Here is a 24908-nt window from a genome sequence, read left to right as displayed (position 1 = left end):
GCCTCTTGTACCTCAGGTTGCCTCTGTCCTCCTTTCTCAAGAAAATCCCCAGTTTGCAGAGAATGTTTCTCCCAAGCATTTAATTTTAGTTGGGCAGTTCTGTAAAAGGGACACTATTTAGAACTTTATTTCAGAGTGGATGTGGCCATCTCTGGATAAATTCTATTGTTACTCTGGCATTTCTGACAAACCTCCAAGTAGTTTTTTCTCTTGTTCTACAGGTGCACCCAGAACATGGTTCCCTGGAGTTTCTGCAGACTAGCTCCTCCCTTGAGCAGATAGCAACAGAGGCTGCCAAATTGTCCCTCTACAACAAGAGACGCACAATCACCAGCCAAGAAATTTATTGTGCTTTCTGTCGCATTCCTGGACAGTGAAACTGCTGCCTTCACTCCCTTGTGAATCCCAGCACTATGCATTTACAGAAATTTTCAATAAAGCTATTTTAATGTGTTGTCATTTCTACTGTTAGATGTGTCTATATATTGCTGGTTTTCTCTACCACTGGCTTCTTTAGTCCAGAAACCCTTGACCATTGAACAGTTCAACACAGGAACAGGTCCTTTGGTCCTGATATGTCTACCTTATAACCTACTTTAAGATCAATTTAATCCTTCCCTCCTACATAGTTCTCTTTTTTTAATCACCTGTGCCTATCTGAAAGGTTCTTAAATGTCCCAGTGGATTACACACCAATCTATTTAAAAACTTGTCTCCTTTTCTCCCCCCCCCCCACCCCCCAATCTCATTTCAACTCTGGAACTGGAGCTCCAGTTCCAATCTGTCTTACTAAGTTTGCTCATGTCTCAGGAAGTACTTGGACTGACCTTTGGTCCCTTGAGTTTGCAGAGTCAAATATTTGTTCTTCCTGCACTTCCTTAACAAGACCAAACTGCTAAAATGTCTGAAAACTTCCAAGGATGCTTGCTGGTCAGAAGGCAGGTATAACCTGTTCCACCCCATTTTTTGATTATTTACAGCACTGATGTGATGACCTGACTTGTAATTGCAGGTGTATAGTTTTGTAAAGAAAACCTCCATACAGTATTGAGTACAGGAGTTGGGATGTTATGTTGCAGTTGTATAAGATGTTGGTGAGGTCTAATTTGAAGTATTGAATCCAGTTCTGGTCACCTACCTACAGGAAAGATGTCAATAAGACTGGAAGTGTGGAGAAAATTGAGAAGGCTGTTGCTGGGACTTGAGGACCTGAGTTGTAGGGAATTGTTGAATAGGTTAGCCCTTTGCTAGAGTGTAGGGGAATGAGGGGAGATTTGATAAGGGGTATACAAAATCTGAGTGGTTATAGATTGGGTAAATCCACACAGGGAGGGAAGGTTAGTTTGATCGCACTGTAGGTTATAAGGCTGGTGCAACATCAAAGGCCTACAGCATCTTCTAGAACAAGGTGGCTGTCTCCTCTCAGTTCAAACATCAACTGTCCATTTTCCTCCACAGATCCTACCTGACCCTCAGAGTTCCTTGGCAGTTTGCTTTGTGCTCTAGATTCCAGCAACTGCAGTCTGTTGATATAAATGTTTACTCAGCAGAAAGCAGCCCTTCAGCCCATCTAGTCTATGCTGAACCATTATTCAGTCTAGACCCTTGATCTGCACATGAACCATAGTTCCCCTCCCATCCACATAGCCCTCCAGTTTTCCTTCATGTACCTATGCAAGTTTCTTTAAGTACATGTGTCACCATGTACAACCCTGAGATTTATTTTACTGTGGGCATTCCCATTAAATACAAAGAAATTCAATAGAATCAGCTTTTTAAAAAAAAAAATTAAAAAAAAAAAAAGCAAAGGCAGACAGACAACCAATGTTCAAAGGCAAGCTGTGCTAATACAAGAAGAAAAATATTGAGAGCATGGGTTGTAGAGTCCATAGGTTGTGGAATCAGTCTGGTGTTGCAGTGAGTTCCAACACTGCCTCTACCACCTCCCTGGCAGTGTTCCATGCACTCAACTGTTTCCAAAACAAAATTGCCTCTGACATCAAATACACTTTACTTCATTCACTTAAAATTATGCTTTATATTAGCCATTTCTGTCCTGAAGAAAGTCTCTGGCTCTCCATTCTAAGCTGCTTATTTTATGATGTTACTGCTTGTGCTGAACATGATGGGCATAATAGTGGTGCCGGAATGTGCAGTGATGCTTGTGGGCTGCCACTAGTGCATCCTTTGTGAAAGTTTTTAACACAAATGACACATTTCACTATGTTTGGATGTAAAAGTGCTAAATCGGAATCTTCTCTGCACACTGCAATTGTGAAAGGATGCCCTTTGATGGGGCAGGGATTGTAGATCCTTGCCCCATCCTGGTATTAGAGCTGATGATAGTCCATAAATACCTGGAAGCATTTGTTGAATGGCAGCCTACCAAACGCAAGTGAGGTGGTTAGATCCAACAATGTAGTGGGCTTCTCTTTCATTAATCTGGTCTTCATTTTCCTAGCAACTGTCAATTTTATTGAAGTTAGAAGGTTAAATAGTTTGTTCTGTAAATTAGTTCACTTCAATTGGGTATTTGTGCTCTCAGGATTCATATGGATATGACATAGGAGTAACATTGTAATACCTTATAAACTGCTGTGTGGTATGTAAAATATGTGTGTATCTAATGTGTGTATACACACAGACACTCAGACACAGACACACAAACCCCCCCCCCCTTAAATATTACACATCAAATCATCACTGGTGCAGCCAATTGATTTAGAAGTCATATAATTAGTTAAATAGAGATCTATTTTTGGAGACCCGTGTGCAGTCAAGGTGTTTCAACTGATTGTAGTAAAGACACACTTCTGACTTGAAGGTCCAGCTGCTGGTGAGTCAGTATCCTGGCAAAAACTACACCATAAAGACAGAAGAACACTCCACAAAAAGGTTATTGAAAAGCACAGGTCAGTAGATGGATACAAGAAAATTTCCAAGTCATTGAATATCCCTTGGAGTACAGTTAAGTCAATCATCAAAATCTGCCTAGAACAGGCCATCCTCAAAAACTGAGTGAAGATGCAAGAAAAGGACTAGTGAGGGAGGCTACCGAGAGACCTATGACAACTCTGGAAGAGTTACAAGCTTCAGTGGCTGAGATGAGAGAGACTGAGCATACAACAATTGTTGCCCAGGTGCTTCACTAGTTGCAGCTTTATGGGAGAGTGGCAGAGAGAAAGTCATTGTTGAGGGAAAAAACTCACCCAAAATCTCGGCTAGAGTTTGCAAGAAGGCATATGGGAGACTCTTATGGCAGCCAGAAGAAGGTCTGGTGAAACCAAAATTGAGCTTTTTAGCCATCAATCTAAACACTATGTTTAGAACACCACACATCATCAAAAACACACTATCCCTATCTTGAAGCATAGTGGTGGCTGCATCGTGCTGTGGGGATGCTTCACTACAGCAAGCCCTGGAAGGCTTGTGAAGGTAGAGGGTAAAATGAATGCAGCAAAGTACGGGGAAATCCTGGAGGAAAACCTGATGCAGTCTGCAAGAGAACTGCAACTTCGGAGAAGATTTGTTTTCCAGCAAAACAATGACCCCAAGCATAAAGCCAAAGCTACACAGGAATGGCTTAAAAATGACAAAGTTAATGTCCTGGAGTGGACAAGTTAGAGTCTAGCTTTCAATCCCAATTGAGAATTTGTGGCTGGTCTTGAAAACAGCTGTTCACTCACGATCCCCGTGCAAACAGACAGAGCTTGAGCAGTTTTATTTTAAAGAGAATGGACAAAAATTGCAGTGTCCAGGCATGCAAAGCTGATAGAGACCTACTCACACAGACTCAACACTGTAATTGCTGGCAAAGGTGCATCTACTAAATACTGACTTGAAGGGCAGCAGTAAAAGAAAGGCCTGGCAATCTATTTCCGTACCTTGCCTTGAAAACCCTATGGACAACTACATTATCCATTGGGTCACCATGAGTTGATGACTTAACAACCCTTAATAACAATATAAATTTAAATAAGTAGTATGAAAAGAGAGGAAAAATAGTGAGGTAGTGCTAATGGGTTCATTGTCCATTCAGAAATCTGATTGCAGAAGGGATGATGCTGTTCCTGAAACGTTGAGTGTGTGTGTTCAGGCTCCAGTGCTGCCTTCTTGATGTTGGCAATGAGAAGAAGGCATGTCCTGGGTAATAAGGATCCTTAATAATGCCCCCTTTTTAAGGCATCGCCTTTTGAAGGTGTCGTCGATGCTAGGTAGGCTAGTGCCCATGATGGAGCTAGCTGGGTTTTCAACTTTCTGCAGCTTTTTCTGTTCCCATACAATGGCCCCTCCATATCACTCAGTGATGCAATCAGCTAGAAGGCTCTCCATGCTACACTCATAAAGATTTGGTGACACACCAAGTCTCCTCAATGGAATATAGCCGCTGTCATGCCTTACTTGTAATTGCATATGTTGAGCCCAGGATAATCTTCAGAGATGTTTACACCCAGGAACTTGAATCAGCTCACCCTTTCCACTTCTGATCCCTTGATGAGGACTGGTGTGTATGCCCTCGACTTCCCCTTCCTGAAATCCACAATCATTTCTTTCATCTTATTGACACTGAGGCAAGGTTATTACTATGACACCACTCAATCAGCTGACCTATTTCGCTCCTGATTACCTCATCACTATATGAAATTCTGCCAACAATAGTGCCATTGGCACATTTAGAGTTGTGTCTAGCGACAGACATGGGCGTAGAGAGAGTAGAGCAGAGGGTACACACACATCCTTGAGGCGTTGATTGTCAGTGAGGAGGAGATGTTGTAACCGATCCACATAAACTGTGTCTCAGTGAGGAAGTCAAGGATCCAAAGATAGAGGGAGGCTCAGAGGCCCAGGTTTCTGAGCTTGTTGATTGGAACTGAGGTTACGATTGTGTTGATACTATTTTTTACTTCCCGTCAACCCCATTCTCCTACCTTCTTCCTGTAACCTATGACGTCCTTACTAATCAAGAAACCGTTAATCTCCGCTACCAAAATGCCCAATGGCTTGGCCTCCACAGCCCTCAGTGGCAATGAATTCCAAAAATTCACCATCTTTGGCTAAAACATTCCTCGTCACCTCTGCTTTAAAGGGACGTCTTGTATTCTTAGGCTGCACCCTCTGTATTAGGTTCCCCCACTATAAGAAACAACCTCTCCAGGTCCACTCTGTCAAGACCTTTTAGTATTCAATAGGTTTCAAAGAGATCTGCTCTCATTCCTCTAAACTCCAGCCAGTACAGGCCCAGAGCCATCAAATGCTCCTCGTGTTAACCCTTTCATTCCTGTGAACCTCTTTTGGACCCTTTCCAATGACAGCACATCCTTTCTTAGATAAGGAGCCCTTAGATAAACTGCTCATAGTGAAAAGTTGGATCGTTTCAGAAGTGATTCCTACATTAGTTCCTGGACTTGCAGAGTCAATGTTTCCCCAGCTAGGTTATCTAGAATTAGTGATCAGCCCCAGTACAGAGGAATTGGTCATTTGGGATTCTGGGGAGGGGATGGGGTACAGCACAATAGCAAAATGAATAGTGCAACATTTCACAGTGCCAGTGACCGGACTTCAGTTCATTATGCTGTCTGTAAGGAGCATGTATCTTCTCCTCGTGACTGTGTGGGTTTTCTCTGGGTGCTCCAGTTTCCTCCCAGATTCCAAAGGTGTATGAGTTAGTGTGAGTGTCCTGATGAAGGGTATCGGCCCGTAACACTGACCCTTCATTGCCTTCAATGGATGCTGACCGGCCTGCTGAGTTCTTCCAGCATTTTATGTGTGTTACTTTGGATTTCCAACATCTACAGAATCTCTTGTGGTTTAAAATTACTAAGTTGTGGGCACACTTACAACTTGGCACCTGAAGCACGGCAACACTTGTGGGCAGCCCCCAGCACATCCCTGGACTATGTTGGTCTTTGACATAAAGGATGCATTTCACTATATGTTTCAATAGACAGTACATGAAACAAATCAAGCTAATCTCTATCTCTCTCCCTTCAAGAAATCCAGAGTGTGGTGAATCTTTGACATTATCCAAGGAAGCAGTGGAGGCTCTGTTATCGAGTATGCTTCAGAAGTGGCATTTTCAGAGGATGTTAGTACATTAAGGGTCTACTGAGGTCAAAGACTCACTGATCTCACTGAATTGTGAACTAGACTTGTTATAATAGGAAAAATCCTCTCTACAGAGTGGTTGAATTTAGTTTTCAATTTTGAACTGTGAACTCACTTGATGCTCCCTGCCAACTCTGTAGCTTCCATGGGGGCCAAGGTTCAAGATCAACTGAAGGATTTGGTAGAGTTAGAAAGAAATGAAACTCCAATTTAAGCAAATAGTGTGAGTATTGATTAAGTTCTAATCTGTCTGAAGCTATAGTGACCATTCCAGCTGGCCTGTACCAGCCATGAAATCAAGGAATTGGTGGATTTGCGCTAGATGTTTTAAACAACCCCATCGCTTTGCAATCCCAATTGGTGGACTTGAGTTAAATGTTTTAAATCCCTATAGCCTTGCAATCTCACCATTAACTTTTCAGCTACATAACCAAAATCTGTCCAAGGTCCAGATGATGCCTTGGTGATATGTCCAGATGATATAAGTGATATCCTTCTCTCTCAAATTGGTCTGCCTCCTCTCTCTCTTATTGGTCTCTCTCCCTCTCCCTCCCCCTCCTATGTCCACCCCTTTTATTGGTCTCTCTCTCTTCTTCTCCTATTGTTTCTTTCTCTCTCTTGTTCTCCCTCTCTCCTACTGGTCTCTCTGTCCTACTTATCCCCTTCTCCCCTATTGGTCTCTCTCCCTCTTTCCTGTTTGTCTTCCCAACCCATCCTCTCCCTATTCTCTACTGTTCTCTCTCCCTCTCTCAATCGCTCTCTCTCTCTCTCTCTCTCTCTCTCTCTCTCTCTCTCTCCTTTTGGTTTCCTCTTGCTCTCTCATCTGTTGGCCATTGCCTTCAGCTGATGTGGCTTTGAACTACAGAAAAGTATTTCTCTCTATCTTGCAATCCTTCTAATGTGACTCTTAAATAAACCTCCTTCTGCCATTGGTATCTTTTAGGGCTTGGTGTCACTGACAAAGTGAAACATCCCAGAGTGGTTATAAATATGTTTTACAGAAAAAACTTGTTATACACTTAAGCATTTTAATGAAAACTTAAGGTTCTTTGAAGGGGCTCAATTTTTTGGAGGTCAGAAAGGGTGACTGCTCTGTGCTGAAGGTGGAGAAGGAGGAGAAATATTCTGCAGCAAAGGTGATGACATCTTGTGGTTTTCTGAGGAGGAGGAACTGCAGGAAATCAGCCAATATGCTCTTCAGTTCTGGGTGGTGCCTAATGTAGCTGCTGTAGTCCGCTTTCAGGGCCTCCTGAAAAAACAAATGTTCCATTAATAATGATCAGTGATCGATTTCAAAACTTAGACCATAAGACATAGGCTGAATAGCCTAATTCTACTGCTAATCGAGTCTACTTTGCCATAAATCATGGCTGATTTATTATCCTTTTCAACCCCATTCTCCTGCCTTCTCCCTATAACCTTTGATGCCTTTACTAATTGAGAACATATCAACCTCTGTTTTAAGTATTCTCAATCACTTAGCCTCCACAGCTGACTGTGGCATTGAATTTCACAGATTCATTACCCTCTATCTAAAGAAATTCTTCCTCATCTCTGTTCTAAAGGGACATCCTATTCCGAGGTTGTGCCTCTGGTCCTAGATTCCCCCACTATAGGAAACATTCCCTCCATGTCTATCTAGGCCTTTCAATATTCGATCTGCTCTCATTTTTTGAATCTCCAGCAACTCCAGCACTCCTCAAACATTAACCATGAAAACTTCTGCATCAAACTGCTGCCACCATCCACTCTGTCAGCCATCCATTTACACTAATCCTCTTTCATTCTCCCACCAACTCCCCTTCCACCCTAAAATTCTACCCTTAAATACTAGGGGCAATTTACAGCAGCCAATTAGCCCACTGACCCTGCACATCTTTGGGGTGTGGGAGAACACCAGAGCTTCTGGGGGATCTAACCCAATCACAGAGAGAACATGTGCTCTCCATGCAGACAGCAGCACAATGGGTAAAGCTGCTTCGTTGGGGATCCAGAGACCAGAGTTCGATCCTGAAATCTGGTGCTGTCTGTGTGGAGTTCTTCAAGTCTGTTTGGGATTCCCCCAGATGCCCTGGCTTCCTCTCTCAAGGGAGTAGATTAAAATGGGATGTTTAAATGGATGCCTGGTGGTTGGCATGGATTTGATGGGCTAAAGGGGTCTATTCCATGTTGAGAACCTAGAATATTGTAGCACTACACAGGCTTGACTCAAGATGTCATGCTGACCCTTTAACCTACTCTAAGGTCAATCTAACAGTACATAGCCCTCCATTTGTTTCTCATCCATGTGCCTATCCAAGAGTCTCCTAAATGTCCCTGTTGTATCTGCCCTTACCACCACCCCAGAGAGTGTGTTTCATGCACCCATCACTTGCTGGAGTGAACTCCATCTACCACCTCTCAGCCAAACTCTGCATCCTGTCAATTTCCCATTGTAACCTACAAAAACCTTCTTCACTATCCACAACTCCACCAACTATTGGCAATGACAAAATGTAAAAGATTCCCTTGACTCCACCTATTGTCTTGGTTCCTTAAAATCAAATATTCTAATCCATCTAAAATCCATTAATTTAAGTTTTCCACACCCATGAATCTTCAGTGCTTTTTCATATCTCTGGTGTTTCTGCTGAGGTGTCCCTCGGATGGACTGCCTATCACGTTGATATAACATCTCACACTGTTTTGGGATCTCCTCACCATGGGAAAGAGTTTCTCTTTATCTACCCTATTAGATCATCTAACCTTCTCAGATATCTACCCTTCCAGGGAACATGAGACCTGTCCGTGAACTAGTCCTTGTGATCTTTTATTCTCATAAGAGTGTGTTAGATGAATTATTCTCAAACAGACATGAGCAGCCAATGCAATGTTGTGAGCCAGACCTGTGCACCAGTCTAACATAAAGACCAACATCAGATTCAACTGAATTCACTCCATATTTTCACCCGTACAAAAAAGCTGGATGAACTCAGCAGGTCGGGCAGCATCCGCTGAAAGAAGCAGTCAAAGTTTCGGGTCGAAACCCTTCGTCAGGACTCTTGAAAGAAGCAGTCAACATTTTGGGTCGAAACCCTTCATCAGGACGTTTCGACCCGAAATGTTGACAGCTTCTTTCAACGGATGCTGCCCGACCTGCTGAGTTCATCCAGCTTTTTTGTATGTCTTGATTTGACCACAGCATCTGCAGTGCACTTTGTGTTTAATATTTTCACCCATGCTTCCTGCTGCATTAATGGGACCAGCAGATGCCTTTGTTGAATGTGGGAAGGAGTGATTCCTTCCAACAAACAAATAATTGTTGAAATTCCCTTCAAGTTCTGGTTAGTGGACCACAGGAGCAGAATTAGGTCATTTGGATTATCAAGTCTGCACCGCCATTCGATCATGGCTAATTTGTTATTCCTCTAAACTCCATTCTCCCACCTTTATTTATTTATTTGGAGATACAGCACAGTAACATGTCTTTCCAGCCCAATGACCCAATGACCCCGTGCCACTCAATTACATCCATGTGACCAATTATCTTATTAACTCAATGGGAGGCAATGGGCAGGCAAGGAGATAAGGTGAAAGAGGGAAAAAGGGATGGGGACTGGTGAAGGAGGGGCAGGGTATGGGGCATTACCAGAAGTTTGAGAAATCGATGTTCATGCCATCAGATTGGAGACTACCCAGACAGAAAATAAGGTGCTGTTCCTCTAACCTGAGTGTGGCCTCATTGTGACAGTAGAGGAGGCCATGGATACACATCGGAATGGGAATGGGAGGTGGAATTAAAATGCACGGCCACTGGAAGATCCCGCTTCTTCTGGCAGATGGAGAGTAGGTGCTCAGCGAAATGGTCTCTCAATCTATGTCAGGTCTCATACACAGGAGGTCACACCGGGAGAACTGGACACAGACTCACAGGTGAAGTGTTGCTTCACTTGGAAAGACTGCCTGGGGCCCTGAATGGTAGTGAGGCAGGAGGTATAAGGGCAGGTGTAGCACTTGTTCTGCTTGCAAGGATAAGTGCCAGGAGGGAGATCAGTGGGAGGGATGAATGGACAAGGGAGTCGCAGAAAGCAGGAAATGGAAAGGAGGGAAAAATGTGCTTGGTGGTGGGATCCCATTGGAGATGGCGCGAAAGTTACAGATAATTACGTGATGGACACAGAGGCTGGTGGGCTGGTAGGTAAGGACAAGAAGAACCCTATCTCTGATAGGGTGGCGGGAGGATGGGGGTAAGAGCAAACGTGTGTGAAATGGGAGAGATATGGTTGAGGGTAACGTTGATGGTGGAGGAAGGGAAGCCCCTTTCTTTGAAAAAGGAGAAGATCTCCTACATTCTAAAATGAAAAACCTCATCCTGAGAGCAGATGTGGGGGAGACGGAAGAATTGAGAGAATGTTTTTATAAGTAACAGGGTGGGAAGAGGTATAGTCCAGGTAGCTGTTAGAGTTTGTGGGTTTATAATAGACATCAGTAGATAAGCCGCCTCCGGAGATAGAGACAGTGAGGTCGAGAAAGGGGAGGGAGGTGTCAGAAACAGACCAAGTAAATTCCAGGACAGGGTGGAAGTTGGAGGCAAAGTTGATGAAGTTGATGAACTCAGCACAGGTACAGGAAGCAGCACCAATGCAGTCATCGATGTAGGGTAGGAAAAGTGGGGGGACGGACACCAGTGTAGGCTTGGAACATGGACTGCTCCACATAGCCAACAAAAACGCAGGCACAGCTGGGACCCATGCGACTGCCCATGGCCACACCTTTTGTTTGAAGGAAGTGGGGGGAGCCAAACGAGAAATTATTAAGAGTGAGGACAAGTTCTACCAGACAGAGAAGAGTGGTGGTGGAAGGGAACTGGTTGGGTCTGGTGTCCAGAAAGAAATGGAGAGCTTTGATGCCTTTCTGGTGGAGGATGGAGGTGTATAAGGACTGGGCATCCATAGCAAAAAAGATGATGGGGACCAGGGAACTTGAAATCATTGAAAAGGTCCAGAGTGTGTGAGGTGTCACGGATGTAGGTGGGAAGGAACTGAACCAGGTGGGATAAAACAGAGTCGAGGTATGAGTTCACTGGGGCAGGAAGAAGCTGAAACAATGGGTCTTGGGTAGGAGGTATAAATGGGAGGTGCAGAGTGCGGGAACTATGAGATTGGTAGCAGTGGATGGGAGATCACCAAGGCAAATAAGGTCAGTAATGGTGTGGGAGACAATTACCTGGTGCTCCTTAGTAGGATCCTAATCGGGAGGTAAATAAGAGGAGGTGTCTGAGAGTTGTTGCTGGGCCTCAGCAAGGTAGAGGTCAGTTCGCCAGACTACTACAGCACACTCCTTATCTGTGGGTTTGATGGTGAGGGTAGGATTAGTGCAGAGGAAGTAGAGAGCAAAGCATTCGGAAAGGGTAAGGTTGGAATTGGAGGGAGAAATGTTAAAGTTGAGATGGTTGATGTCCTGTCAGCAGTTGGCAATGAAAAGGTCCAGAGCAGCAGACGACCAGGGTGGGGTGTTCAGGAAGAGGAGGAGGGTTGAAGACAGGAGAAAGGGTCATTGGTGCAGGGTGGAGAGTCCTTGCAAAAGAAGTAGGTCATTAGTACTGTGCTACTTCTTTGGCAAGGACTCCCCACCCAACACCAATGACCCCTTCTCCCTCTGCACTAATCCTAAGGTCACCATCATGGAGATCCTCATCAGTGTAGTCCAAAGGAAAGCTTCAAAAGATAATGCCTCAAAAAGGCAGCACCCAAGTGTAAATGCCCTCTCCTCGTTACTACCATCAGGGGCAAGATACGGCAGCCTAAAGACTCACACCCAACATTTTAGGAACAGCTTCTTCCCTTCTGCCTTCAGATGCCCGAATGGTCCATGAATACATGAACACTACCTCACTATTTTGCTCTCTTTTTGCACTACCTGTTATTTCTTATTGTTATTTTGTAGTACTTTTATGTATTGCACCGTATTGCTGCCACAAAACAACAAATTTTACAACATATGTCACTGATGCTGGTCAACATGCTGCCACACAGTAGTCTGTTCTTGTGATCAGCTTGTGTCAACTGAATGCACTCAGCAGGAATGCAGCACACTGCATCTCCACACCATGCAACAAAGCATAGCTGAAGCTTTAGTTCATTTTTTGGGGGGGGGAGGAAGAAAGGGAAAAAATTGAACTTTCGGGATCTTAAATCCAGATTGAAAACAAGGCTGGTTTTAAAACATTAGTTGGTACCGTTCTGTCAAGAAATTTAAAATAGAGTTGCATATCTTCCTCCCAGTTCAGTGGTTTCTTCGCAAAAACTGGTTTGGGATCTTCCACATCTGTAAAGTTGAGAAACACAGTATGTTTTAATAGGTAATAATGTGAATGACTCGTGTAATGACAAAATGGGTTGGCATCATGAAAACTAGCCTCCCATCAACAGTCTCTGCCTCAGCCACCCACACACACCACACATTCTCTCCTGTGCCCACCCCCCCCCAGACAAAAGATACAAGAGCTTAAAATAACCAACCACAGGCTCAGCTCAAGTGCAGAATGAAGTGTTGTAATTGTAGAGAATGTGCAGTACAGGCAGAAGATAAAGTGCAAGGTCATAACAGTGTAGATTGTGAAGTCAAGATTCTCCTCTTTCTCATTGGGCAAGTACAAAAGATTGAAAGCATGAACCCCCAGACTCAAATTCAAAGGTAGCTTCTATCCCACTGTTTAAGACTATTAAATGATTCCCTATTGGAATTGGCTTATTATTGTCACATGCACCAAGATAGAGTGCAAAGATTGTCTTACGTACTGATCATACAGATCAATTAATTACACAGTGCATTAAGGTAGAATAAAGTAAGACAATAACAGAATGCCGAATAAAGTGTAACAGCTACAGAGGAAGTGTTGAGCAGGTATACAATAAAGTGCTAAATCATAACCAGTAGCCTATACGACATAGGAGCAGAATTAGGCCATTCAGCCCATCAAGTCTTCTCTGCCATTTCATCATGTCTGATTTATTACCCTTCTCAAAGCCATGCTCCTGCCTTCTCCCTGTAACCTTTACTAAATAAGACCCTATCAAATTTCTCTTTAAATGACTTAGCCTCCAAGCTGTCTGTGGCAATGAATTCCACAGATTCACCAACCTCTGGCTAAAGGAATTCCTCCTCATCTCTCTTCCAAAGGGATGTCCTTCCATTCTGATCCTAGACTCCTCGCATATTGAGATAGATTATGAGGTCAAGAATCTATTTTACCATACAAGAGATTTGATTATAGTTGGATAGTTCTCCTTGAACTGATGCTTAGAGCTTTCAGGCTCAATAGTTCAATGGTTCCATTTAATAGACAATAGACAGTAGGTGCAGGAGTAGGCCATTTGGCCCTTCTAGCCAGCACCGCCATTCACTGTGACCATGGCTGATCATACACAATCAGTAACCCGTTCCTGCCCTCTCCCCATATCTCTTGACCCCGCTATCTTTAAGAGCTCAATCTAACTCTCTCTTGAATGCATCCAGAGACTTGGCCTCCACTGCCTTCTGGGTCAGAACATTCCAAATATCCACCACTCTCTGGGTGAAAAAGTTTTTCCGTATCTCTGTTTTAAATGGCCTACCCCTTATTCTTAAAGTGCGGCCTCTAGTTCTGGACTCACCCATCAGCGGGAACATGCTTCCTGCCTCCAGCGTGTCCAATCCCTTAATAATCTTACATGTTTCAATCAGATCCCCTCTCATCCTTCTAAACTCCAGTGTATACAAGCCCAGTCGCTCCAATCTTTCAACATATGACAGTCCCGCCATTCCAGGAATTAACCTTGTGAACCTACGCTGCACTCCCTCAATAGATAGATAGATAGATAGATAGATACTTTATTCATCCCCATGGGGAAATTCAACTTTTTTTTCCAATGTCCCATACACTTGCTGTAGCAAAGCTAATTACATACAATACTTAACTCAGTAAAAAATATGATATGCATCTAAATCACCGTCTCAAAAAGCATTAATAGCTTTTAAAAAGTTCTTAAGTCCTGGAGGTAGAATTGTAAAGCCTAATGGCATTGGGGAGTATTGACCTCTTCATCCTGTCTGAGGAGCATTGCATCGATAGTAACCTGTCACTGAAACTGCTTCTCTGTCTCTGGATGGTGCTATGTAGAGGATGTTCAGAGTTATCCATAATTGACCGTAGCCTACTCAGCGTCCTTCGCTCAGCTACCGATGTTAAACTCTCCAGTACTTTGCCCACGACAGAGCCCGCCTTCCTTACCAGCTTATTGAGACGTGAGGCGTCCCTCTTCTTAATGCTTCCTCCCCAACACGCCACCACAAAGAAGAGGGCGCTCTCCACAACTGACCTATAGAACATCTTCAGCATCTCACTACAGACATTGAATGCCGCCAACCTTCTTAGGTAGTACATTCGACTCTGTGCCTTCCTGCACAAGGCATCTGTGTTGGCAGTCCAGTCAAGCTTCTCGTCTAACTGTACTCCCAGATACTTGTAGGTCTTAACCTGCTCCACACGTTCTCCATTAATGATCACTGGCTCCATATGGGGCCTAGATCTCCTAAAGTCCACTTCCTCAAATTTGGAGACCAAAACTGAACACAATATTCCAGAGCCCTGTACAGCTGCAGAAGGACCTCTTTACTCCTATACTTAATTCCTCTTGTTATAAAAGCCAGCATGCCATTAGCTTTCTTCACTGCCTGCTGTACCTGCATGCTTGCTTTCATTGACTGATGTACAAGAACACCTAGATCTCGTTGTACTTCCCCTTTTCCTAACTTTTCTCTATTTAGATAGTAATCTGCCTTCCTGTTTTTGCCACCAAAGTGGATAACCTCACATTTATCCACATTAAACTGCATCTGCTATACATTTGCCCACTCACCCAACCTGTCCAAGTCACCCTGCATTCTCATAACATCCTCCTGACATTTCACACTGCCACCCAGCTTTGTGTCATCAGCAAATTTGCTAATGTTACTTTTAATCCCTTCATCTAAATCATTAATGTATATTGTAAACAGCTGTGGTCCCAGCACCAAACCTTGCGGTACCCCACTGATCACAGCCTGCCATTCCGAAAGGGACCCATTAATCACTACTCTTTGTTTCCTGTCAGCCAGCCAATTTTCAATCCATGTCAGTACTCTGCCCCCAATACCATGTGCCCTAATTTTGCCCACTAATCTCCTATGTGGGACTTTATCAAAAGCTTTCTGGAAGTCCAGGTACACTACATCCACTGGCTCTCCCTTGTCCATTTTCATAGTTACATCCTCAAAAAACTCCAGAAGATTAGTCAAGCATGATTTTCCCTTCATAAATCCATGCTGACTCGGACTGATCCTTCTACTGCTATCCAAATGTGTCGTAATTTCCTCTTTTATAATTGACTCCAGTATCTTTCCCACCACTGATGTCAGACTAACCGGTCTATAATTCCCTGCTTAATATCAGAGAATGTATACAATATACAACCTGAAATTCTTCTTCTCTGCAGACATCCTCAAAACAGAAGAAAAAATTCCCAAAGAATGAATGACAGAAAAAAAGTAAGAATCTCAAGCCCCTCCCCCTCCCCCCACTTATTCTAGCATAAAGCATCAGCATTCCCACCACCCACTTTTGTATCCTCCGCCTGATGGCGAGAGATGATGGGCTCAACCTCACAACCTACACCATTATGATCTTGCACCTTATTCTCTGCCTGCACTGCACTTTCTCTGTAACTGTTACACTTTATTCTGCATTCTGTTATTGTTTTACTTTGTACTAACTCAACGCACTGATGTGATGAAAGATCCGTGTAGATGGCATGCAAAACAGTTTTTCACTGCACCTCATTACATCTGATAACAATATACTAATTTAGCAAATGTAATTATAATCTGTCTGGTATGGAGGATCCAATGCACAGGATCAAGAAAAACTGCAGAGGGTTGTAGATTCAGCTAGCTCCTTCACAGACACTAGCCACTCCACCGCCAAGGACATGTTCAAACGGCTTCACCTCAAGAAGATATTATCCATTATTAAGTACCCTCAGTATCCAGGATGTGCCCTCTTCTCATTGCTGCCATCAGGGAGGAGGTACAGGAGCCCTTAGCCTGCACTCAATATTTTTAGGAACAGCTTTTTCCCCTCTGCCATCAGATTTCTGAACAGAAAATGAACACTATCTCACTTTCTGCTTTCTTTTTGCACTATCTATTAATATATATATATATATATCCTATAGTGACTTATAGTAATTTTTGTATGTACTGCACTGTACTGCTGCTGCAAAACAACACATTTCACAACATACCATATGTCAGTGATAATAAACCTGATTTTGAATCTGATAAACCTTCTGATTTAGGTTCCGTGTTTATGAAAGACATGGCTCACTGGATGAGGTTGTGATCTTTCTGGATCAGACCTAGGGATTCCTGAGATTCTGGAACAACCTGACCAACAGCAGCTACCCCCTACCTCCCACACAAAGAGCCCCCAGTATGTACTTGGTAATGGCACAATAGTGTAGTTAGTGTAACACTAACAGTACTACAGATTGTGATTTGAGATTCCATTCATGCTGCTGTCTGTAAAGAATTTGTACGTTTTCTCTATGACCGCACTGGTTTTCTCCACATTCCAAAGACGTCTGGGTTAGAGTTAGTAAGTTGTTGGCATGTTATGTTAGAGCTGGAAGCATGGTGACACTTGCAGGCTGCTGCCAATACATCCTCAGACTGTATTGGTCATTGACACAAATGATGCATTTCACTGTATGTTCAATATTTTGATATACACATGACAAATAAAGCTAATCTTTCATCTCTACCCCAGCTGGGGAATCTGAGGACCCCAGAAAATATTGAATCTCCAGGTTTGGAGCTGGTAAATGCTGACTTCATTGTGCACTAGGCTCTGGCTTGATGATGTATTTATTTATTTAAAGATACAGCACGGAACTGGCCCTTCCAGCCCAGCAAGTAACACTGCCCAACAACTCACCTACTTAACTCTAGCCTAATCACAATACAACCTACAACCAAAGCACCCGGAGAAAACCAATGCATTTCACAGGGAGGACATACAAACTCATTACAGATGGCACCAGAATTGAACTCCAAACTCTAGAACATCTCCAGCTGTAATAGCATCGTGCTAACCAGTACACCATCATGCCGCATGGCTTATCTAACAAAAAACTACCATCACTCCATTGAAATTCAGGCTACCCAAAGAGTTACAAAGGCCTGACTTATAGACACCTCAATACATGAACAATATTAAATTCAAAGATCCAACGTATGTACAATATATACAAAACAAGTTTCCTTGTCCCTCTACACTTATGGTAAATGTTTGTTCTCATCAGTCTTGTGTATATTTGATAGCACACATTACAACACTATTGAGGTACCATATCGAGTTATGTTTATCTACTTTCTGACTTATGGACAAAGTACATTCAGTGACACTTTATTAGGTATTTCCTGATAAGGTTTGACGTGTTGTGCATTCAGAGATGCTCTTCTGCACACCACTGTTGTACCGCATGGCTATTTAATTTACTATCTTTTTGTCAGCTTGAACCAGTCTGGCCATTCTCCTATGACCTCTCTCATTAACAAGGTGTTTTTGCCCACAGAAATGCCACCCACTGCATGTTTTTTGTTTCTTACACCACTCTCTATAAACTCCTGTGACTGTTGTGTATGAAAATCCTAGATCAACAATTTCTGAGATACTCAAACCACCATTTCTGGTATCAACAATCACTCCACAGTTAAAGTTACTTAGATTACATTTCTTCACCATTCTGATGTTTGGTCAGAGCAACAACTGAACCTCTTGACCATGTCTGCATGCTTGAGTTGCTGCCACATGATTGGCTGATTAGATATTTGCATTAACAAGCAAGTGTACTTAATAAAGCCGCCACAGTGTAAATTTATTGATGTCTACAAAAATGGAACCCTTCATCTCTAGTCAGATTGCCTCCAGCTCCAACAAATGCTTAGGGAGGGAGTTTCAGATGGAACACAGAACAGTACAACACAGGTACAGGCCCTTCAGTCCTCAACATCTGTGCCAAACATAATGCTGTATTAAACTAAATCTCTCCTGCCCACATATGATCGATATCCCTCCATTCCCTACATATTCATGTGTCCACCTTACAGTCACTTAAACACCATTATCATATCTGCTTCCACCACCACTTCTGGCAGCACATTCCAGGCACCTGCCACTCTGTGTAAAAGAACTTGCCCCACACATCTCCTTTAAACTTCCCCCTTTAATACTTGACATTTCTATCCCACGAAAAAGATTCTGCCTACCCTCCTACCCTATCTCTGCCTCTCTGCCAGGTCGCCCCTCAACCTTTGATGCTCCAGAGCAGACAACCCATTTGTTCAACCTCTCCTTATTGTTCACACCCTCTAATCCAGGCTGCACCCACTGTACCCTCTCCACGTCCTTCCTGTAAAGGGCAACCAGAGCTGTGCACAACACAAGCAGGTTCTTTCCACTGTGGCTGGAAGAGACTAGAACTAGAGGTCATAAGTTAAGGGTGAAAGGTGAAATATTCAAGGGGAACCTGAGGAGAAACCTCTTCACTCAGAGGGTGGTGTGAGTGTATCAGAATCAGAAGCAGGTTTAATATCACTGGCAAATATCACGAAATCTGTTGTTTTGCAGCAGTAGTATACAGCAATACACAATAATAAAAAAAATTACAATAAGAAGTATATTCTCACACAACTCCCACAAAAAGAGAAGGGAAAAAATAGTGGTTTCATTGTCCATTTAGAAATCTAATGACGGAGGGGAAGACACTGTTCCTGAAACATCTTCCGGTTCCTGTACCTCCTCCTTGATGGCAGCAATGAGAAGAGGGCATGTCCTGGGTGATGGGGGTCTTTAATAATGGATGCGACCTTTTTGAGGCATCGCTTTTTGAAGGTGTCCTCGATGCTGGGGAGGCTGGTGCCCTTGATTGTTTTTGTTGAGTTTATAACTTTCTGCAGCTTTTTCCAATCCTATGTAATGGCCCCTCCATACAAGACAGTGATGCAATCATCTATTGGAAATCTGCAAGTGTCTTTGTTGACATACCAAGTCTCCTGAAACTCCAAATGAATTGTAGCACTGTCTGCCTTTTTTGTAATTGAATCAATATGTTGCACCTAGGATAAATCTTCAGAGATGATGACGCTCAGAAACTTGAAACTGCTCCCCCTTCCACTGCTGATCCCTCAATGATGATTGGTGTGTGCTCCCTCAGCTTCCCCTTCCTGAAGTCCACAATCAATTCCTTGGTCTTACTGACATTGAGTGCAAGGTTGTTGTTCTGACACCACTCAACCAGCAGATCTATCTCTCTCCTGTACACCTCCTCATCACCATCTTAAATTCTGTCAACAATAGTTGTGTCATCAGCAAACTTATAGATGGCTTTTGAGCTGTGCTTAGCCACACAATCATGGGGGTAAAGAGAGTAGAGCAGTGGGCTAAGTATGCAATTTGAGTTACACCAGTGTCGATTATCAGTGAAGAGACGTTATTTCTGATCTACACAGTCTGGTTTCCCAATGAAGAAGTCAAGGATTCAGATGCAGAGGGAGGTACAGAGGCACAGGTTCTGGAGCTTGTTGATCAGAAATTCTGGTATGATTGTCGCTCATTTGAAGCAGGTGAGAACCTCTGACCAGCAGTGAGAGACTGAAGATGTCCTTGGCGCTCCCAGCAATTGGTTGTCACCGGTTTTCAGTGTCCTACAAGAACGCTAACAGGGCCTGACACCTTGCAAGGGTTCACCGCCCCGAAAGATGTTCTGATGTCAGCCTCTGAGACAGAGATCAGAGGGTCACCAGATGCTGCAGGAATTTGCACAGGCATAGTTCTATTCTCCCTTTCAAAGCATGCATAAAAGGCATTGAACTGATCTGGGAGTGAAGCATCACAGCCATCCATGATGTTAGGTTTCATTTTGTAGGAAGTAGTGACCTGCAAAGCTTGCCAGAGCTGACATGCATCCAAATTCATCTGGGAGGACAGATGATTGGAAAGTTTTTAAGGAACAACAGAACTTAACTAAAAAGACAATACGGGGAGAAAAAATGAGGTACGAACGCAAGCTAGCCAGGAATATAAAGGAAGATAGCAAAAGCTTTTTTAGGTATGTGAAGAGAAAGAAGATAGTTAAGAACAATGTTGGGCCCTTGAAGAATGAATTGGGTGAAATTGTTATGGGAAACAGAGAAATGGCAGAAAAATTTAATGGGTACTTTAGATCTGTTTTCACTAAGGAAGACACAAGCAATCTCCCAGATGTATGGATGGGCCAAGGACATAGGGTAACAGAAGAAATGAAACAGATTGACATTCGGAAGGAAACGGTGATGAGAAGACTGATGGGACTGAAGGCTGACAAATCCCCAGGTCCAGATGGTCTGCATCCTAGGGTATGGCCCTGGAAATTGCGGATGCATTGGTAATCATTTTCCAATGTTCCTTAGATTCAAGATCAGTTCCTGAGGATTGGAGAATGGCTAATGTTATCCCACTTTTTAAGAAAGGAGGGAGGGAGAAAACAGAGAACTATCGACCTGTCAGCCTGACATCGGTGGTGGGAAAGATGCTAGAATCCATTATTAAGGATGAAATAGTGGCATATCTAGATAGCAGTGATAGGATTGGGCCGAGCCAGCATGGATTTACCAAGGGTAAATCATGCTTGACTAATCTGTTGGAGTTTTTCGAGGATGTAACCAGGAAGTTAGACGGGGGAGATCCAGTGGATGTAGTGTACCTCGATTTTCAGAAGGCATTTGATAAGGTCCCACATAGAAGATTGGTGGGTAAAATCAAAGCTCAGGGCATCGGGGGGAAGGTATTGACATGGATAGAAAACTGGTTGGCAGATAGAAAGCAAAGGGTAGCGGTGAATGGGTGTTTCTCAGAATGGCAGGTGGTGACTAGCGGGGTGCCACAGGGCTCGGTATTGGGACCGCAGCTGTTTACCACTTACGTTAACGATTTGGATGAAGGCATAGAAAATAACATCAGCAAGTTTGCTGATGATACTAAGCTGGGTGGCAGTGTGACATGTGATGAGGATGTTAGGAGAATTCAGGGTGACTTGGATAGGCTGGGTGAGTGGGCAGATACTTGACAGATGGCGTTTAATGTGAATAAGTGTGAGGTTATCCACTTTGGGAGTAAGAACAGGAAGGCCGATTATTATCTGAATGGTGTAGAGTTGGGTAAGGGAGAAATACAAAGAGATCTCGGCGTCCTTGTTCATCAGTCACTGAAGGTGAATGAGCAAGTGCAGCAGGCAGTGAAGAAGGCTAATGGAATGTTGGCCTTTATTACAAAGGGAATTGAGTACAAGAGCAAGGAAATCCTCTTGCATTTGTACAGAGCCCTGGTGAGACCACACCTGGAGTATTGTCTACAGTTTTGGTCTCCAGGGTTAAGGAAGGACTTTCTGGCTGTAGAGGAAGTGCAGCGTAGATTCACGAGGTTAATTCCTGGGATGTCTGGACTGTCTTACGCAGAGAAGTTAGAGAAACTGGGCTTGTACACGCTGGAATTAAGGAGATTGAGAGGGGATCTGATTGAAACATATAAAATTATTAAGGGATTGGACAAGATAGAGGCAGGAAATATGTTCCAGATGCTGGGAGAGTCCAGTACCAGAGGGCATGATTTGAGAATAAGGGGTAGGTCATTTAGGACAGAGTTAAGGAAAAACTTCTTCTCCCAGAGAGTTGTGGGGGTCTGGAATGCACTACCTCGGAAGGTAGTGGAGGCCAATTCTCTGGATGCTTTCAAGAAGGAGCTAGATAGGTATCTTATGGATAGGGGAATCAAGGGATATGGGGACAAGGCAGGAACCGGGTATTGATAGGCATTGATCAGCCATGATCTCAAAATGGCGGTGCAGGCTCGAAGGGCTGAATGGTCTACTTCTGCACCTATTGTCTATTGTCTATTCTCAATCAAAATTGTAATTTTGCTCTTAAAATAGCCCTTCTTAGGTCTTACCTAGACTTCTTGAATAGTTCTGGATCAATGGACTTGAATTTGTTGTTTTCTAGCCTTCAACAGACTATGAATCTCTTGGTTCATCCGTGGCTTTTGCTTTGGGTATGTCGGGTATGTTCTCAAAAGCACACACTCATCCACACAGGTCTTGATGAAGTTGGTGACAACTGTGGCATTTTCAGTCAAATTTCAAGATGAATCCCTGAATATTGTCCAGTGCACCAACTGAAAGCGGCTCTGTAACCGCTCCTCTGCCTTCCTTGACCATACCTTCTTGGTCCTCACCCCTAGTGCTCTGGTCTTCAGTCTCTGCCTATATGCTGAGAGTGCAGCCAGGTGAATGGACTTCCAAAGTGTGGGCGTGGGTTGGTACAGTAAACATTCTTGATGGTGGTATAATAGTGTTGGCTCCTCTGGTTCCATAGATGGGTATGTTTAGTGGTAATTGTTTAGAGACTTCTTTGAGCAGGCCTGGTTGAAATCCTCCACTATGATAGGGAAGGCATATGATAGAGTCGCTGTTATGTGACTGCTGATTATGGTACTCAGCTCCTCCAGTGCCTACCTGACATTGGCCTAAGGTGGAATGCACACCACTACCAGGATAATGGCAGAAAACTCCCTCAATAGATAAAACAGACCAAATTTGACCGCTATATGTTCTAGGTCAGGCGAGCAGAACTGAGACAGAATTACCACATCTGCGCACCATGATGAATTAATCATAAAGTATACTCCGCCTCCTCTACCTTTGAAAAATTGAGCTGTCCTGTCTTTGGAGGGAATGGTGAAGCCATTGGGCTGCAGTACTGAGTCCAAAATGGTGTGGGATAGCTATGTTTCCATGAAACAAAGCACACAGCTGCCCCTGATGTCCCTCTGGTACTGCAATCTTGCTCTGAGGTCTTCAGTTTTATTTTCCTGAGATTGTACATTCACCAGCAGGGTAGTCGGGGGGGGGGGGGGGGGTTGGTCTAAGGCCTCTGCATTTCAATCGCACCTTTGGAACAGTGGTCCTTCCCCACTTCCATTTTCTTCAAGGGGATCCTGCATTTGCAGCCAAGTCTGAAGTCTGGGATCTGCTGATATCACTAGATTTGAGTAACAATAGATGTTCTTACTGAAGTACCCATGGATGTGACTGTGGACTTCAGCTGTAGTAATTCCCATCAGAGCAGAGTTGTCACTTGTTGCTGCCGCCTTGAGTAATCTTGACTGTAGAGTGAGCTACCAGAGGAAGTAGTGGATATAGGTTCAATTTCAACATTTAAGAGAAGTATGGATAAGTACATGGATGGGACAGGTACAGAGGGCTATGGTCTAGGTGCAGGTGGATGAGATTAGTCAGAATAACAGCTTGGCCCAGACTGATGGACCAAAGGGCCTGTTTCTGTGCTACAGATCAGATTCAATGACTACAACCAGATGGACTCTTAACCACACAAACTGCCTTGATATAATCTTGCGCCCTATTGTTTACCTGCACTGAACTTTCTCTGTAGCTGTAACACTTCATTCTGCATTGTTATTGTTTTACCTTTTTCTACAATTAACAATATGCAAGAAAAGATTTTCACTGTATCTCAATATATGTGGCAAAATAAACTAATTCCAATTCCAGTTCCAGTGTTTAGTGCTATTCATGCCATAACAACAGAAGAAAATTTCTCAAATGACTTTGCTTGATCATAACTCACAATACCTGTTTCTATGATGTGAGGTAGTTGTTTCAGCCTCATTGTAATAGGAGAGCCCACCTGCACCCTGCTGGTCAAATGTCTGAAAGAGGAACAAATTGCATAGAGATATCAGCAGAAAATCTGCTAAAGCAATGTCAAACAAACAGAAACACTGACCGGCATCTATATTGCAGCTATAACATAAGCAATTTGAATACTTGCCAATGCATTATTAGGGTGGGTCACCAGATGCTCAGTAAGTTTTAAGCAGTGAAGAGAGGGAGCTGGAGCAGGCCAGGTTGGCAGGAAAGGCCTCAGTAGAGCGGACATGGAGAGGATTACAAGTGTGGAGCAAACTGCCAATGGAAGTAATGGATGTAATAGGTTCAATTGCAAAATTTTAAAGCACTTTGTTTAAGTGAATGATGGATGGGAGCATTGGGTCCAGGTCCAGGTCAATGGGACTAGGTAGAATAACAGTTCATCACAGACTAGATGGACTAAAGGGCTTGCTTCTGTGCTATCATGTCCTAGAAACTGAGGGCACAGCCTCAGAATACAAGGCCTTCCTTTTAGAAGAGATGAGAAGGAATTTCTTCAACCAAAGGGTAGTGAATCTGTGGAATTCATTGCCACGGTCAGCTGTGGAGGCCAAGTCATCAGGTATATTTAAAGCAGAGATTGATAGGTTCCTGATTAGTAAGGTTACAGACAGAAGGCAGGAGAATGGGGTTGAGAGCAAAAATAAATCAACCATGATTGAATGGAAGAGCAGACGTTTTGGGCTAAATTTTGCTCCTATCATCCATCTACAAGAAGTGCTGTCGCAGGAAAACAGCATCCATTATCAAGGACCCCCGTTATCCAGGCCATGCTTTCTTCTCACTGTTGCCATCAGGAAGGAGGTATAAAAGAGCCTCGGGTACCTTAACATCAGATTCATTTTCCGTTATTACCCCTCAACCATCAGGCTCCTGAACCAGAGTGGATAACTTCACTCACCCCATCTTAAGTAATCACTAAACTGATTCTACAACCTATCGATTCACTTTCAAGGTCTCTACAACTCATGTTCTCAATAT

The 24908-nt window shown here is 43.4% G+C and overlaps 2 protein-coding genes across 5 annotated transcripts in view; one reads left to right on the top strand and one right to left on the bottom strand.

Moving 5' to 3' along the window:
• LOC140728069 (anion exchange protein 3-like) overlaps positions 1-459 on the top strand; it is a 222127-nt gene extending 221668 nt beyond the window's left edge. For all 4 annotated transcript variants that reach the window (XM_073046232.1, XM_073046233.1, XM_073046228.1 and 1 more), the window contains exon 23: positions 222-459. In XM_073046232.1, coding sequence (XP_072902333.1) covers positions 222-377 — 156 coding nt within the window. In that variant the 3' untranslated portion in view covers positions 378-459. The remainder of the gene's footprint in view (positions 1-221) is intronic.
• Positions 460-7113: 6654 nt separating this feature from the next.
• catip (ciliogenesis associated TTC17 interacting protein) overlaps positions 7114-24908 on the bottom strand; it is a 58400-nt gene continuing 40605 nt past the window's right edge. The window contains exons 8-10 of the mRNA XM_073046235.1: positions 23850-23926; positions 12323-12411; positions 7114-7354 (exon numbers count right to left, since the gene is read on the bottom strand). Of these exons, the coding sequence (XP_072902336.1) occupies positions 7145-7354; positions 12323-12411; positions 23850-23926 (376 nt within the window). The 3' untranslated portion in view covers positions 7114-7144. The remainder of the gene's footprint in view (positions 7355-12322; positions 12412-23849; positions 23927-24908) is intronic.

Source organism: Hemitrygon akajei, chromosome 5 (assembly GCF_048418815.1).
Source record: "Hemitrygon akajei chromosome 5, sHemAka1.3, whole genome shotgun sequence".
NCBI lineage: Eukaryota > Metazoa > Chordata > Chondrichthyes > Myliobatiformes > Dasyatidae > Hemitrygon > Hemitrygon akajei.
The sequence above is the reverse complement of the archived record's forward strand: the minus strand, read 5'-3'. Positions and strand labels throughout refer to the sequence as shown.